General features: G+C 35.2%; 1 protein-coding gene across 1 annotated transcript in view; it reads right to left on the bottom strand.

The window, feature by feature from the left end:
* The window catches only part of CEP128 (centrosomal protein 128), a gene marked incomplete at its 5' end in the record, with an annotated part of 91,154 nt that overhangs the window by 12,490 nt on the left and 59,579 nt on the right, over positions 1-19,085 (bottom strand). Inside the window, 2 exons of the mRNA XM_084207070.1 lie at positions 9,896-9,919; positions 12,605-12,654. Coding sequence (XP_084063196.1) covers positions 9,896-9,919; positions 12,605-12,654 — 74 coding nt within the window. The remainder of the gene's footprint in view (positions 1-9,895; positions 9,920-12,604; positions 12,655-19,085) is intronic.

Below are 19,085 nucleotides of genomic sequence, written 5' to 3'. Positions count from 1 at the left end.
CATTAACCATATTACTGCCTTGATACTTTAAAGCAAAATCTTAAAACAAATAAAATCCATCAATCCTGAAATCAAATATTATGTTGTAAAGCCTGTGCAAACCAAGTTACCTTGCTCTTAAGTACAAAAGTTCTGTTACTAGTTCTGGAAAATCTCTGACCACCATGAAAAACCTTCCCTTTAGATCCCTGAGACTAAAAGTTTCAGTCACAACAGGAAAGAAAAATCAATGGGAGCTTCTTTGCACAAGTGGCATCAACTTTAAAAAGATGGAGACTAGGAGTGAGGAGAGGACAATCAGAAATGAACAAGGTAACCTAAACGAAGACACACCATCTGTTTAAAAGCAGTGATTTCTGCCTTGTTGTTAGTTCCAAACATTCTGGTTTTAAGGCTTTAAGAAATATTCATAACAAACAAAGGTCAAATTTTATAAACAATGGGATTCATTTGCAGCTAACTTGGACAGAACTTGTAATCAATATTCAGTACCAATAAACTAAATTAGATAGAGGATACGAGACTCAATCTTCTTTTTCTGCAATTATATGTAGGGAAAGATATTATGTATAGAGATATCTATCTATTTACCCACCTTGATTTAATACAGATGACCTCTTATCTGTTCTCATTAAAAAAAAACAACTCAGGCTCTAGGTATAAGCCTATGCCTTAAGCCATTCATTTTTCAATTCCTTCTCTAATTTCAATGCCAAGACCTCATGTCAACACTATCTATAAATGGATTAAAGGAAGATGTTAATCATATGTTCTTCCAAAGTGTCTCCTAAATATATTCCCTTGATTTAATGCACTTTTTGTAGTGGAAAAAAAAAATTAGCTGTTTCTCAGCTAATCTTTATTAGTTATGTAATTAATATAATCCTGAAAGCAGAAGACCAGCCTTTGGGTTAGATGCATATTTACTCTTTGGTTTTTCGATTTTGTTGAGAATCATGTGGATAAAGAATGGTACAGGCTACTTGGAAAGGTGTTTTAGACTCCTAAAGTTTAAATCTAACTTCACGTTCAAAATTATGGGCTCTAAGGTAACCATTGCTGCTCAGGACGCAATCATGGGGTAGTGATGCATATTACCAAGCATCTGCTAATGCAGTGCTCAGTGCCAATCAGAAAACTAAAATCAACATTCAATATAATCAGGAAAGGATAAAAAAAAGCCAGAGAACATAACTGTCCCAGATCATTAATCCAATTGCATCTCGACTGCTGAGTGCAGATGTAGATTTTTATTTCAAAAGGAAAATACGGAAAAGTCAGAGAAGTTGAACAAGAATTTCCAAAGCCATGGTGTGCTGCTTCCAAGTGAGAAAGGATAAACACAATACTCTAAAGAATAGGACTCTTCAGCTAGTAAGAGAGACGCCTGAGAAGACTAATTACCAATCTGTGTAAAATCAGAAGTCACATAAAGACAGAAAATTTTATACGGCTTTAAGCAGAAAACTGGGCAAGTTCATGAATGAGGAAGACTATAGAATGGTTCCAAATTCACAGAAACTACATCTAAGTCTGGAAGCCTTTGAACTTTGAACAGCTGGAATCAGAATGAATGAATGGGAAACAAAATACATGTTAGTCCTGTTCATACAGTCTTCCCTAAGCATTTTACTTTGGTCATTGTTGCAATGTCAATAGCTGGGCTAGACTGACCTTTGGTTTTGACCAGAAGGGTTGTTTTTATATTGTAAAATTCTCACAGTCTTCTGAGCAGTCTGAGGAACTTGAATAGGAAAACTCACACACTAACACTTTCAGGGACAGAAACATGTCTCTTCCATAAAACAAATGAAAAGAACAGCAGTGATGAGCAAACAAAAACAGAAAAAAGGCAAATTTTGTTGTTAAGAGAGGTTCAGTAAGGAAGGTGGCAATGAAGAAATACATTGAAGAATGTGAGGAAAAGATGATGAAAGAGCTTTTAGCTGGTCCACTGAAGTGGTCTGGTAATTAATGAAAATCACAGCAACCTCCTCAAAATGGTTCAAATGCCATACTTGTATCATTAATGGCTACACTCTATTCTATTAAAAAGATAGATTTAGCCACACAGATAAAATGTGGAAAAGGATGTTAGAAGCACCTGATATAGAGGCCAATTAAGTACTGTTAAATTTTTTCCCAGAAATCAGAAAGCCATGTGCCACAATGCATAAAAATAATCCTAAAGACAGCAATCACATCTGTCTGCTTGTGTATAACAAGCAACAGCAGGTACTGACCCAGTGCACTGATGGTACTGATAAGAGAAAAAAACACCCACTGTACTGAGGCAGTATTAATAGCATTTTACTTAACAGCATGCTCTTCGATAGACTGAGTACTACTAATCTTTCTGTTTTTAAAATAAAGACTATTTACTTTTAAAAGCGGCGTTCTATTTTTCACAGAGAATGACAAAACAAATTACTTAGTTTCCATACTTCATACAAACACTTTGATGTTTAAACTGCATGTGAACAGTTAATCCTCCTATACTGATGTGTTCTTGGTAATAGATGGTTTCACATTGTCTCAAGGGACAGATCTAAATCAAAATCAGACACTTTTTATTTTTAGTCTCAAAGCTGCAATGCTAAATGCAAATAAATCAAAGCAGGTTTGTATATAGTACTCCTGAGGTTTGCCTTTATAGTCAATATATTGAAAACACATAAACATAAACCAAAAACCAAACTTCATTGACTTTCAAGTACAGTGCTCCTTTCTTTTCTGAAGTAGGTAAAAACAAATGGCTATCTGTATTGCACAGATATTTTTTTTTAAATAAGAGTTGATTTAAGTAGCAGTTAGCTAATCCTCAAAGAATAACCATAAAAAGATTAAATGCAATGTCATTTTAACTGGCTGCAATGGATGCCAGCAGGCAGTTACAATTCAAACGGAAAATACAGTGTTAGAGGTGACCTAAAATGACTTATTTTTAAACGACCTTAGTGTATTGAATACCTAAATAGCAAGAACAGGATGCACACAGCATGTTTAAAAGTATCCTTTGCTTTCCCTGTTAAGATCTGTAAAACTATGCACTATCAGCTTCAATCTTGAGCTCTCCACTGATAAATACTTTTCTTTTAAGCAGGTCGTTCTGCTTGAGAGGCCTGAGATGCTCTGCTGACTTTTATACACCAGGCAAACTCCACAATAGCTGGGACATTCTGTGAATAGTACATCATATGCAGAGAGGGAACTTCCAGAGAAAACAAAAAAATGTATTTTATATCTTTATATTCCACGTATATACTGACTTCAATTATAACACTGTTTTGACGATTTCAGCACATCAAGAAGTAAAATTACCTATACAAAGGTAGGCAACACATGTAACTTTATCAAATTACAATTTGAATGCTCAATTGGCTTTTTTTTCTGCATTACATTGTTCCATGAGAGCTTTAACAAGTAAGATTTTTTAAAGCAAAAACTACACTAATGGAAAACAAATGACCTTTGCTAACAAAGCATTGCCAGTGTCAAACTACTTGAACATGCAATTTCCAGATGTTTTTGCATGGGGTGGACCACATTTTAATTAAAGGAACTTCATGAATGCTTCCTTTCCTGTTAGCAATGACATGGACTGTCTTTTCTCTCATTCATGAGCACATGAGCTAACTAGGGGAATGCTTACATGGGAAAATATTAGGAAACTATTTTATGAATTTGCAGTTGTTTGATGCATACTAGCAGCTGGAAACATAGAGGAAACTGTTGTCTTTTGGCAAGCCAGCTTTCTGTGAATCATCAGTCAGTGCTCCAAGTACTCTGGGGGTCCATAGGAGTAGTTTTTGACAATCCATTCTTTATTGTTTGCTAAGATTTGGGTTAGAGACATCCAGATATAATTCCTAGGAACTAAAAGAAATACAACACAAGAAGTAGAGTGTGTAAAGTATTGCAATGTTAGTGGGAACACATTCTAAAAAGGTGCAAAGACTTCCTTGTTGCCCATCTTTAACATTATGAAGCATTGCAGGCTAAAAATCTTTACATGTAATTTATGTTAAAGTTTTGTATGCTAACAGTATTTCATCAAACCTTCCAGAAAGCATTGCAAAAATTCAATTAACACAGCCTTCATGGGAAAGAAGAAACATCATTCAGTTTTTCAGGTGAGAAAAATTAAAATAGAAAGTGATTTAAACAAGGATTCACAGCAAATCAGTGTCCAAGTAGGAAAAGAATTAGGAGTTTCCCTTATGGATTTCCCTATTTTAATAAAAAGCTTCACAATAGTGAAAGAAAAAAAACCTGTGGTGGCATCAATAGGAGTGCAGGCATCAGTTACACCTATGGTTATAACTAGATCAAATAGAAAGCACTTAAAACTAAAATGAAGGACCTAGCAGCACATTAGAAACATCTAGTCAACAGTCTGCTGTCAAACAAAATTTAACTTATTTTGTGATATACAAACCAAACCAAGAAAAATAAAGCACAAATCTATGTCTTATCAAGTTACATTCTGCGGAAGAACTCAGATACATATTCCACAGATGAAAGGCTAACATAATTCATAAAAGAAGCAGCTGAGGGAGCTGGGTTGTTCATCATTGAGAAAAGAAGACTCAGGGGACGTTACCACTCTTTACAACTGACTAAAAGGAGGCTGTAGCCAGGTGGGGGTTGGTCTCTTTCCCCAGGCAAGAGACAGGACAAGAATAAATGGTCTCCAGCTGCTCAAGCTGCTGTCCAAGTTGAACATTAGGAAAAATTTCTTCAATGAAAGGGCATTAGAACAGGCTGCCCAGGGAGGGAGTGGAGCCACCATCCCTGGAAGTGTTCAAGAAAGGACTGGACATGGCACTTGGTGCTATAGTATGGTTGACAAGGTGGTGTTTAGTCAAAGGTTGGACATGAGGGTTTTGGAGGTCTTTTCCAACCTCAGTGATTCTATGATTCTCTGATTTCTCATGAGGATCCTGTGGAAGGAACTCATAGGTTCTCTCTTTAATATTACATTTACATGCATATATCCACTACATTAAAAAAAAATAATTGAGAACACTGTATACTACTACTCCTAGTTCAACTGAAATAAATAATTTTAGATAACTGAAGTCTTTTGCAATAAGCATTTTCCCTGAGATTTTTACTTTCTCTAATTAAAAACCAAAGGACTTGGGTTTATTAAACTTTGGCAAAAATGTTCAATATTTGCAACATGTGGAACACATTTTCCTAATTTCGAAAGGAGCTCAGAGCATGTAGGGGTTCCACTAGGAGCACTGCCAGCAAGTCAAGTGAGGTGATCCCTCTCCTCTAGTCATCCAACATTTGGAGTGCTGGGTCCAGTTCAGGGTTCTTCTGTACAAAAGAGACATACAAGAGCCAGTCCAGCAAAGGACAACAAAATTTTAAGGGACTGGAGCATCTCTCCTCTGAGGAAAAGCTGAGAAAGCTGGGATTGTTTAGTGTGGAGAAAAAAAGGCTCTGGGAGGTCTCATCAATGTGCACAAGGATATGAAGAAAAGGTGTAAAGAAAAGAGAGCCAGGCTCCTTTCAGTGCTGCCCAGAGACAAGCAGTGGGCACAAACTGAAACACAGGAGGTTCTGTCTGAACACAGGAAATGTTTTTCACTCTGAGGGCTAGAAAACAAAAGGTGATTGCATTAGAAAAAACCTGAAAGAGCAAGTGAAGCACCAAATAGTAGGGGGCAGAGGATGGACAAGTAGCTAGGTATTAAACAAGAGCAATAAATATGTAGGGTGAGAAGACAACATCAAGGAAGAAGGAAAGGGAAAACTGAGCCTTAGGAGGAAAACAGGACACAGAAGTTACTTGGTGGCAATGAGCAGAGGAAAGGCTCTGGGAAGCCCAGCAAAGGGAAGTGACACACTGGCTCCCCGATGAAAGGAAAGGAAAGGGCGAGGCAGGCAGGACAGAGGATCTCAAACTGCTCCTGGTCATTTTTTTAAGATCAAAGAATGGCTGTGTTCTGGGAGGACCAGAAAGCCTTTGATGTAATGGTAGTTTTGGCAAGACACTACAGAATCAAAGCAAGAGGAAAAGAAAGTATTAACCCTTCCATTCAGTGCTTCCTTAACATTCATACAAACAAAGTATGAAAATCATGAAATAATCTCAAGAGCTAAAAGCAAGACTTACTTATTGATGGAAGGCACACAGAGAGAGACAGAAAGGGAGAACAAGCACATAAAAATGCATGGTGTCAGGCAGCCACATAATCTCTCTACAAAATGCATTTGGTATTGTTATCCTTCCAATTCTTCTTTTAAATTGGATGATAAACCATAAAACTGATGCAAATTTGAGCCTGCTACTACAGGAGAATAATCTAATAGCTTTTACATTGCTAGGTAGATGCAGACAGAAATTTGTTTTACGGGTATTCAAAACCTTACTTTCTTGAACATAAAAATGCATTACAACAAAATGCATAAATGTTCATACTGAACCAAAAATTCATATTAAATAACAATTTTGCTGAATACTTACAGCATTACTGACATTAACCTAGATTTATGGACATTGTAACAAAAAGCTGAATTGTATCCAGAAAAGTCTGATCCAAGTATTCTAAGAAAGTGGTAACCTCACTCTGGGCTCTCTACCGAAAGCAACAAGCTGTTTTATTGATCAAAGGATATAGCATGCATATGTTCACTGGAATAACTTCAGGATGTGGTTGATTTCAAATTAAATTTTGCAGTCTTCTATGTCAGACTAGTACTAGTAAGGCAGAGGAACATGACTTGCAGCTTATGCTCACAAAGAACAGTATATACTTTATAGAAACCCACTAAAATCCCAAGCATAGCACAGTAGCAGTGTGCACCTACAAAATGCATCCTGACATCTTTATGAGAAATAAATATGCTTTCCATTGTAGCCTCATCTGAGAACACAATGCAGATTTTTACCCCCAAAAAATCATACACCTTTCTCTATAAATAATACAGAGCCAAATCCCCAAAGTATACTCAAGAATAAAATAACTCATTTAATTGAAAGATGAATCAAATTCATTCTCTCAAAATGTCAGACTAAATAATTTATTACTAAAGTTATTAGGATATTTACTTGTTAATACCTATTAAATAGCTATTAAATAATTAAATTAACTTCAATTAACAGCATTAAACCACATAAAAAAGCCAAACAAAACACATAATCTGTAGATACTCAAAATCTCAGTTTTGCCTATACTTGTTAGTCCTCCTGGCACTTCTCAAGACTTGAAGGTTTGTTCCAGAGAACATCTATGTTCTTCAGCTCCTTTTATATCCACTAGTGAGTCTGTCTAACAAATCTTGTTCTTCCTTACCTTCCAACTTCTGCTCCTGACCTGCAAAACTTGCTAGAGCAAGAAGTGGTGTACCTATCTATCGAGTCATACAGCAAAATTGATCTGATTGAAAAAAAGAACCAAAATATCCAAAAGCTTCTTCTAAATGGGTATATTTGTTCTTAGGCTCCTTAAGGGAGTGATCAAATCAAGTGTAATATCTTGAAGGAGGTTTATAATAACAGCACTTTCCTCTGGAAACAGGAGCTGGCTAAGGAAATAGAAGACCCAAGAAGCTGCCAGGTACTGTAGACAGGAGATGGAGCTTCCAGCTCAAACAGACTGCTGTGAGGAGAAGGAGCTGAAAGGGCTCAGAGAGAGGCAAGGGACCTCCTTGTTTGCTGCAACCCACAAAATCACTGAGTTACATTAAGCTGCGCCTGGAAGGTTAATTCACCCAGAGCCCTGAATGGAATCAGAAAGGTTCATGTCTCATTTCTTTCCCAATTTTTTTTATTTTTATTATCTAAATTGGCAAGTTCATCCCATGGCCACTACAACAATTTTACTGGCAAGTGCAGGAGTTGTAAGTGAGTAGATTGTAGAGAAAGAGAGAACAGTGGGATAGTATGATAAATAGGTCATCCTTTTCTTCTATTTGAACAATAACTTACAAATCTTCCTTTCTAAAGCTAGAGACATTGGAAGTATAGAAAGGAGAAAAGCTCCAGAAAAAACAGAAAGAAGCATTTGTCACAAAATATGCACTGAATTTGCATGACATTGGGGTATTTGCAAGCAACGGTCCTCTTCCTGTGTCAAAACAGCTCTGGGATCAAAAAGGACAAGGAATTTGTAGGCAGCTTAACACCTGCTTTGTGAGAACTGGATGTCAATGGATACATGCCTGACTGGTTGTCATGTAAGTAAAGCATGAATAAGAGAAGGTCCTGAATTGAATTAATGTCCTGTCAACACCTGAAACAGCACCATGTGAAGTGCCAAGACACTGAATGTCAGCATTAGCCTCCTGCTTCCACAAGGCAGGTGTTGCAGCACAGCACTCTGATTTCCAAAGAGCCTTTCAAGACTGAATGAAAGATTTAACAGATTGAATACATTTAAAATATATCTTTAAATCAGAAACTGTTTTCACAGATTCAGAGACTATCAGAAAGAATAAAGCAATAATTTGCACAAATAAATTTTAGAAGTTTATACTTGCAGCATTGATATTGTCTCAGTAGTGGTTTCTTTAGATGAAATTTTCTGGATTTCTCATGAAAAGCAACTATGGGCCTGATACATACAAATTGTGATATCTTATTTGACATTCTTACATGAAGGGAAAGAAGAATTGTTCCAAAATTACAGGGCAAACAAACTGATTCCAACTATTCCACCTGACGGACTTACTACCTTGGGACATCTGGAAAATGCATTTATGGCATGTATAGGCATAAAGTTTTGTTCTTCCAACTTAATGTCATATCAAATTATTTTAATTAGTGGTTAAAAATACATTCCTTTACTCTTTTAGTCGCAGTGTGGATATGGGCAGATGAACTGATTCTGTCCTGTACCCCTCTGACCAAACAAGTAAGCACACAGAGTAGTCACTGAAATAATTTGATCTATCACAGGGACCTCAGCCATTAGAAGTGTTAGAAAAATAACATGTTTTGTGTTATATACATTAGAGTTAATTCATTATATATATATATATGTATGTGTGTGTGTGTATATAAATTATTGTAAAATCCAACTCATGTCTTTAACCACCCTGGCTGGGAGCAGAGTCTTATTTCTATTCAATTAGTTCCCGGACAATGTTAAGATAATATCAAGTCCGTTAGCTTAAGAATGAAACCTTCTCGGGCCATGAGTGTCAACATCCCAGTAATGTCTGAGCCGAGAAACTGCACCTGGAGCAGATTGCATTTACCATCTCCAGTACTGGCACCACTCTGTTACATGTGAAAGAAGGCTATCCTGAAGAAGCTCAGACAGCCATCAGGACACCTGGACTGGCTTTTGTACCTATATGGTCCCAGTTCTACATGTGTAGGGACACAAAAGGACATTCTGTCACTTCTGCCTCAGGCAGAATAAACGGGATATAAGCTGGCTGCATGAAGCAGTCGGGGTGAATCACTGAGGAGACACTGGCACTCTGTCAGTTGGATCCAGGTTCACCCAGCGCCAAATTCTGGAGTTGACGCTTCTTTGGCTGTGGTGGGTTTTTCTAAATTCTATTTTGTTATTGATCTAATAAATCTTTAATTTTTTTTTTATAATTTGGCTGCCTATTAGATAATTTATAACAATTTGTATGAATAAAATCTACAACATTTCTCTTCCCAGGGATGGGATGAGGACTGAACTGTACAGAAAAATGACAACACTGAAATACACTGTATTTCATATAATGAGTACATAAATACTGTGGTAAAAATCTACATGGAGAGCTGCAGTTATCACATCTTCTCTTAAAAATAAAATGACAGTTAAAAACCCAGAACTGCAACCTTTTTTAAAAAAAATATAAACAATATTTTGATAATTTAGACAAATTATCATCAATGTAATTGGGATTGGCTTGAAAATTAATTTAAGAAACTTACCATTTCTAAGGCCATAATACGTTCCTAAAAGCAAAATACAAAATGCCATTAAAAAGCGAAGAATACAAACACAGTGTAAGTCAAAAAATTATGAATAGGATTCATTTAGGGTTTTGGTGGTCTCATATGTACAGTTTTTTGTAAAAAACTCACTGAGTAGGAACTGTTGTACTTCACTGGATGTCTTTACCATACTATCCCGCTTAGAAAATTGCCCCAAAAATAAGAAACCGCCCAGAAACAAGGTGAGAAAGGACTTGACAAAAATTACTCCATAATATATTTTTTCAATTAATGCATTAGGTTTTCAATATTGCTTATTTTACTCTTACATATCGCAAAAAAATTATTTCTTTTTCTGATCATCTCTGACTGTAAATCTAGCATGATTTGAAATTCAGATCATCTTATCACCAGGCTTAGTTTTCTTTTACGCATTTCCTTAGAAAACTAAAAAGTAAATTCTATATCATTATTCTTTCATCTAGAAATAGCTCTGAATAATGTTTTATTAATAACAGGATGACATTAGTCAAATAAATAAAACAAACTTGTGTCCAGTTTTAATCCAGCACAGAGTACAGAGAACCCAGAATTAGCTAATTTACTGTATATATTTCAACATTCTTTTCTGTTGTGAAGTATTTTTAAGAAAAATATGAAGTTAGTAAAATCAAGATAGTGTTCTCTGGTACTCTATCCTAAGAATGGTATTTTAAGCTATTTGACAAAACATATATTCAAGTGTTTAGGTGAGTCCACATTCAGAGTACATGACCATTAAGACGTTACAGGAACTCTTACCTTACTCAAATATTACTCAATTTTTTCTCAGGCAAGGTAGTGTACCACCTGCTAAAGTCTTTATTCTTCCTTAGAAGCAGGTCTGAGATACAGATTATTTCCATGCACCAGAACAAACTTATGACAAGAATTATTATATTGAAAACTCAGAAATTTTTCCTTCTGTTTGTTCCTCCACAAAATTGGAGTGGGAAACACTCATATTTATTTAAAGATTCTACAACAAAGTACATACTCATTACCATAAAAAAGATGGCATTTACATGTCTCATAAATTTCTGGTGATAATGAACATCAATTCAAATAACTTTTTTAATTCAAAGAGGACTATTTTGAAAAAAAGGTCTTGGAGTGAGGATGTTTCCAATGATAGAATAAAGAGTGTTTTCAAAATGACTCATGCGTTAAATAAAGTGCATGATAGAGTTGCCAAATTCTAAAAGTATAATAAACTCCTACAATCTCAGCAGATCATTTTCTGGACTAGCATCTAATGTATTAGGAAATTTACCATGGATAATTTATACACCACTTGACTGTGAAAGCATGGATTTCTGAAGGGAGAAAAAACTGCTATCAAGCATTTGAATATGAAAGAACAGGAGCCAGAGCACTACAACTCACACACTAAACCAGAACTGCTAGTTAGGGAAAGGAATAATCAGGAACATGACAATCGGGCAGGCACATAGAGCTATGCAAGACGCTACTATGATGCAACTTCCTGCAGTCTAAAATTACTCCTCATTCAATCAGAAGTAATATCATTAGAACAATTTGTCAACCATGAAACTTCACATGAAAGCAGATGCAGAATTGCTTCACATGAAAGGAGATCTTTTTACATTGATGTAATTAGATATGCACCTGTGTAAACTGCTTACGCAGACAAGCACTCAGCCTTGTTGAACTTGAGCTGCCAGAAAGCCAGGCCAAGATTTTTGTTAGAACAGGAAACAGCTGGATTGGTGTGTTGTGCAACTTTTGGGTCTTGCAACTTGTCTCTTCTTACTGGATCAAACTGTTTGTACACTAACTTCTTTGATACCTCTAGCCCTCAAAATGCCTTCTATTTATTGTATGAGAAGCGAAGGATTATCTTCAAACAAACTCCTATGGTCAAAACTCAGGTCAATACATAATGTAATTTTCTTTATGAGCCTTATCTTCATCAATTCCCTCACAAATGTCCTGCTTTCAGTACACTTACAGAATGCTGACTCATTGATACTCTTCATACTGCATGTAAACTTTTTTTATGTTCATATTGGGAATTTTTGTAGAAATTTGTCATTAAAAATTACTTTTTTTCTTTCTGTATTCTGAAGAATGCACACATTACTCTCCCTCATAGCCTCCTGAACCTCACAATTCAGACATTCCAGCCTGTTTTTGCTTTCTTAGCCATTTCAAATTGAAAGGAGTATGTTTTCTTTGACTGCAATGCTTAAATACTATTCCAAAGCTGAGCTTAGGGTAAATCTGAGTTTTTAAGCACGAATTTAAAGTGCTTAGCACAAACAACTTTACTGCTAGATGACATACAATAAGGATTTATAATTGTATCAGGTCCTAGCAAATACTGACTGGTCCATTCTTCCTCAGAAAGGTGACTATGAACATTTAGTGCCTCAGAGGCTTTCAATACTTACTTGGAATACTTTACTTTCAGTTTTATTCATTTTTACAAAAGAAAGTAACACAGCCCAGAGAATTTAACCCAACCAATGAAAAAACTCAGCAGTGAGTATTACTACCTATTGCATCTGTATATTGTCTACATGTGTTTCCAAATTGGAATTTAAGCTAGAAGGCAGTTCAGAAAATCATAATGCTGTAATACAGTATGGAAGTTTAAAGAAATTTAACAAAAAATTTAGCTAGTTAATTGAGCAGAAAATATACCTGGAGAGCTCCCATTTCTTCTTCTCTTCTGTGTGTCTTCTCTAGTAGCTCTGCAAAATGAAAAATGGAACTTGTAATTTCAACTTCCTGTCTCATGGCCTGATAGAGAAAATGTTGTGTGAAACAGTCATTGAGTTTTTTATTTTACAGATTTCACAACACTCCTTTTCAGCTGATCAATAATAGATTAAAAGTGTCGTGATATGATTGTTTCCAAGCATGGGCTGTTGAGGTAACTAAAAAACAGTCTCAAGAGCACAGTTTGACTGGGGGGAAAAGAGCTTTAAGACTCACAGATGAACTTTTCTGTACTGAAATAAATCTTCTGGTGCATTTTTAGAATTGAATGAAAAAAAATCAAAGAGATTCTGCCTAAAAATTAACTAAAACTGGCTGTCAAAGCAATGCAATTATATGTGAAAAATTACTGTAGAATACTGCAGACTATTTTGACTCACACTAATTACCTGCTCTCACTAAAATGGAACAATTTTGCTAATGAAAATAATTCACTGTGACAAAATATTAGAAAAGTTTCTTCCAGTCTTTACAAGATAAAATACTAATGTCTTGTATCGTCATGTGTGATAATTATAGACATTGGCACATATATGCACATTAAGTTTTTGGAATTCTGTGGCTTATGTCATGAGTTGCTTTTCCCTTTCACTTCATTGACATAGTTTTATGATTAAAATAATGTTTTTTAAAAATTGTAACATATTTAGAATTCTAGGACCTTGAAGTTACAACCTCATAAAGAGCAGGAAAAACAAAAAAATATGCTGCAGGCTTATGGCTATTTCAACTATGAGAAGTTCACTCATGAGTTTTGCATGAGAAGAGCATTGCTTTATCTAAGCCAGAAACTGACTTTGAATTCAGATATGCTCCAGTTTGCTAACAACTAGGAGCATTATGAGATTATGAAACTGCCTTGACAACGTCAGAGGACTGAATTCTGACTGTCAATTTCCTCAGCATCCTAGGACAGAACAGCTAATTGAAAGTGCCTGTGTTTGCCTCCATAAGAAATAAACTTTACTGATACTTACATAGCCATAAAGATAAGCTTCAATGACTTACAATAGTAACTACATAAAATATTCTACTGACATTAATCATCTTTCCTTTATATCTCTGATCTCTTCTCCTCTTGTTATGAAACCTCCCTATGAGCACCCAAACCCTCTTTTTTCATAGCTTATTAATAATTTCTGATTGCATGTAGATTGAGACTCATTTCCAAGCACCAGTCAGTCCTTTAAGAGATGTAGATACCATGTAAAAAATTTTAGTTAATTCTTTCACAAGCTGAAAGATCAACTTGCTATTATTTCTTCTTAACTTCTATGCCACTTTTTCCAAATTCTTTGTTAAAATTAGTAAAATTACCATTTCTTCACTTCGTTTTGGTGCATCTATGTTTTTCTGGATTGTTCTTTGGTATGCTTTTTCAGTCCAGTGACCTAACTGCCACATAAGTTACTGTAGCCAAATGCACTGCCATCAACATTAGTACAAGAATTTTGGGTTTAAAAGTAGCTGTCCTGTATGTTTACTTTGTGTGTATTCCAATACTCTATGTAAGCTGATAGAAATTTGTATTGTAATACAAGCTTTAAAAAAATTTAGGAGCAAGGAATAAGTTATGAGAAAAGGGTGGGAAATGAAAAATTCGTCCCCATGTCCCATCTGACCAAAAAGCCTCAACTATCATTACTTAACTTTGCTTTATTTTCATTCTAATGTAGTAATTAAGATTCTACTGTATAAACACAATTGTTCTGAGTGAAAAGGTTGCTATTACAAGGTTCCTTTCAAACATCTTCTACAAATGTAAAATAAGTTGAACTGATTTCTGCTAACAGTCTCTAGATTTGAAAGCTCTGCATCTTGAATTAGTGTTATCTAGAATTCATTTACTTTATTCTACCCCTGCCTAAATCAGTTGTCCTGCAGGACACTTCACAAAACTCTGTCCCTGGAAGGGCAGGCAGATGTTCAAGTCGTGCTAACTGACAAAATATACACCTGTAGTGTACAGAGCCATCCTTTATGAACATATATCCAAAAATCAAGTTCTGCATTTCAACTGATGATTCCATTTAGTATTCCATGTAAAATAATGACGTTTTCTCCAAAGCTGAAGTAAAAAAAAAAGCCATATATACTAAACAGCTATACAAAAAGTCATATATAGCACATTATATCATTCCTCTGGACATCATTTACCATGACAGAATAACTTTGCTTACTTCATCTGAAAAGCTCTATTGATTTATTTTATCATTTGTACAATACTTCCAATATTTAAGTTCTTGTGCAAATTTAAATACAAGTTTTATGCTTTATGTCATGAGCCAGAAAATAATGTTGTAATAAAGTTAAGACAGAGAATGCACTGTGTCTGCAACAGAGCAAAGATGGTCACTGGCCCTGATGGCCCCATCCATCCTATGAACAGCCTCTGAGTTTTTCCAGTTAAAATTCTGTTGGTAAAAGAAGTTGCACAGTAGCATGGGTTGCTACAACAATCCTGCTATCATCTTTTTCCAAGGTCTAATGTAACCACAGGGTACTTGGGGATTTTTCAAAGCAATTCATCATTATTCTCATGGGACACAGAACACATCTATTTATGAATTTACTAGAAGAAATAGCATTATTGAAAAAGGCACCTTTAGGCATTGATGGCTCTTCTCAAAAGATTAATAATAGATGGAATAAGACAATAAGTGAAATGAGATGTAGAAACAAAGATATTAATCAATATATTCCCTTTTCATTTCTAGCTAAATATCAATCTTGCAATCCAATAAGGAACTATAAGCTAAAACTATTAAAAAATCATATCTTTCAGATGCTTAAAATCTCACAAAATTAGTGGCAAGCTCAGGACATTGTCTGCAAAATTAGGGATCATACTTTTGTGCAGCCATAAAAAATCTATTTATTTACAGTGTCTAAATTCCAAATCATGTAAAGATTGTATCTCACTGAGCTATGCAACAGTAAAGATCAACTGAGTGTCCTTGAAGTTACACTACAGTGAGTTAGATGTGACTAATCAAACTTACAGGAAAAATATAGGTTATGATTTAAAACATTCTGTCAGAATCATTATCTCTTGCAGTTTTCCTGACACTGAACCACCACAGTATGTTTCAAAACACTGCAAACACTAAGCTGGAGATGAAGATTATATATTCCATCATACCACACAGACAAGTGAGGAAAAAAGGGTTATTTGAAAAGATTTTTCACACACAAACCACTCAGTTGTAATTTTTACTACTTTTACATGAAAAGTGTCAGAAAAAAGATTTAGGAGCAGAAATTTATTGATTGAAATGAGTAAAATGCAACAGTAATATCTTATTTATTCTAGCTGATCCATTAATATGCCAATAACTAACTAGAATGGTAAAACTCTTTTATGAACTAAAATATTCAACTCCTTTATCTTTGTGCTGAGTATAACAAAGGTGGGAAACAGGACATTGACTTTATATTAACAGGAGCATCAATTTCTTGATACCAAACACTGCATGACCTCCCATTTTAGAAATTGAAGATAATGATAGACAACATTCCTCTTCACATTCTCAGAGAAGATTGACATGCCAGAGAAAAATCTGCAAATTGGACCAATACCAAATTTTCATGTTCATCTTTTTCTAGCCAAGGAGAATGCACAAATACAGAAGTGCACACAGAGTCAATTCTTACAGCCATAGATATCTACTCATACAGTGAAAAATCCTAAAATGTGATTCAGTGATGAGTACATTCACACAACAATTCCATTTTGAATTCATAGGTAATATGCTGTAAACAATCCTAGATATCTTCAGGCTATGGGTAGGTCTGACTGAATACTCTCACCGCTCCCTAGCAGTTACAGATCACACAGGAAAATAAAGAACAACTCACATAATACAAAAAATACAGCTACTATGTGGCACTAGAGCAAGAAATCCAGATTACTACCAGAAAAGAATAGCAGTTTGGAAAAAAATTGTCAGCACAATTTTTGCATCATCAAGCTAAGAAAAGCTCTTCTCCAAAACACAAGTCAGAGCTTTCAGTTATATATTAGTAAAACTGTTTTGGATTTCCCAAAGTTTGTAACTCTAGACATTAAACTTTTAAGTTATATAAGTGGATATCAAACTCTTGAGAAGTCACTTAATTAGACACCCTGATCATATTACCTTGCTTTGATCAAAAATTGCAAGGCTTTTTTATGTCAAGTATTTCCCATCATTCTCACCTCAAATACACATCCTACAGCATTCATTCATTGTTTGGATTTGCTTCCCACAAAACTGCTGAACAGATACTGCAGCATTCCTGCAGATGCACAAGGCAGCCAAGCAGGTTTCCAACAAGTATGAAGAATTTTCAATCAGCTGAATATATCAGTTTCTCTCAGCTAGAAATTACTTATCTTGCTCACATCTACACAGACAAGTTTAATCACATACCACTTACAAGTTTTTCCCTTCACACAATCAATCTGAAATGAAGGCCCTATTTTGGGAATGAATCAAGATGTTTCTAGCTGAACTAGTGTAAGCAAAGTGTTTCACAAGATATATATATTAATTCAGGGCCAGTAGAGGCAGAACAACTGCAGTTTTGCCCTGTACCTGTGTTAGGTTGTGATTAATGGCTTCACAGTACTGAGACAACTGTCACAATCCAGAAACACTCAATACTAAAGGATGTTTCAATGAGGCTGAAGCTTCCTACTGTCAGGACCAACACCACACATCACCCTGGCACTAAAGCAACTGAGATGTAAAATAGTACTGGCACCTGCTTCACACTATTTTAATTGTAACAGTACTTGCCACACATGCAAGCCATTAAGGGAATTTCTACATAACCATATTATTAGCATCTTTAAAGAGTTTTAGAGAAATAGGTATCTCTCAGACCATTAATTTTTACTAGTGTGGAACAGGTCCATACACTATTGGTATTTCAGAATGTGCTTATGTAATCCCAAGCAAAATTTTAAAAAAGAAAGAAAAAAATTAAGTCTCAAGTGATTTTTAATACTGATTAGAGCTTTCCTAGTTCATTACCAAACTGTTATATTAATACTGAACACATTCCACTGTCTTTAAAGATTTTAGTTCAGTTCCCACCATTGCAAGTAATGCAATACTCATGATCACCATGACCAAAACAGCTGTTTATCTGTATCTAAATCAGAAGTTCTCATCCACATTGAAAAAGAGCTCCAGACTTAAAAGAATACCATTTTAAAAAAGGAAGAATATTCTGAAATATTCTTTGCCCTTCAGCTCCTAGCAATTTATTAGCTACTGTAGTTGTTAGCAAGTTACATAGGCAAGATTTCAAAATAATATACTTTACAGAAGACTTGAACCTATTTAAAATTAATTCATTCTTTTGATAACTTAGGGATACACTTGCATTTTTACTGTGTAAATTCAAAGCAGATTCTTCAACCTACAGTGATGCATTGGCTTACCCTAACCTGAAGCAGCACACCTAATCATAACAGAAGAAGAAATAGAAGTGTCATAACTTAAAAGAGAAGGAAACAATTCACTGTTCAGATTCCCTAAGAGACCCTCTACTATACAAGAAAGAGAGCTGTTTTCTTCCTATTCCCTGAGGCTTAGGCAGGCCTGATATTTTGTAGCAAAACTTTTAAAGGTTCACATCCCCAATTTGCCCTTGTCCATATTTCTCTATTTGCACAGAAGTTAATTACTATTGAGGGGGAAAAAAAGAAATAAGGATAGCTTATAGAAAGGAAATGTAATCATTTAAGAGCTGTGTGGGACATCAGAGAAGCGTGACTTAATATTCTCAGAGAATTTCTATTCAAGTTATAATCATGACTTTTAGAAGACTTCTAGGAATGAATGATACGTTACTGGGTTATTTCCCTTTCACTTTGATTGGTATTTGATGTAGATCATTCACTTATGAATATCTTCCACACTTCATCTAGAAAACTTCTTCCAACTTTTTACTTGTCCCAAGAATCAGTCCAAAATTCTCATAATCAGTTTTATAACCTCTCTGTATCTATCATTACCTGAACTACTACAGCATCTGCCTTACAGTGAATTCAGAAGTTCAAGAGTGGGTGGAGATATATATACACATACACACACACATATATATATACACACTCAAATACACAGCTTAAGTACACAAGATACTTGGCCGAGTTGCTGTAACCTCTTCTACAGTCCAAGTATGATTGCACTAGAATAGTTTGTCTGAATATGAGATAAAATATATACAAAAAACTAAACTATGAGGTTACCAATCAAAAAATTATAGGTCCAGAAGTGCTTTTTTTTAAGAGGCCTTTATCAAAAGAATGAGAAGGGTTTTTTTCCCCAAAGCTTACATGAGATCTTTTAGTTCTATTCCTGGCTCCCCTCTATTCCTGGGAAATTTTCTGTGCTTCATTTGAACATGGCTA

The sequence above is a fragment of the Fringilla coelebs genome, assembly GCF_963513975.1.
Source record: "Fringilla coelebs genome assembly, chromosome: 6".
In the NCBI taxonomy this organism is placed as follows: Eukaryota; Metazoa; Chordata; class Aves; order Passeriformes; family Fringillidae; genus Fringilla; species Fringilla coelebs.
Note: the sequence above shows the minus strand (reverse complement) of the source record. Positions and strands in the feature narration are given on the sequence as shown.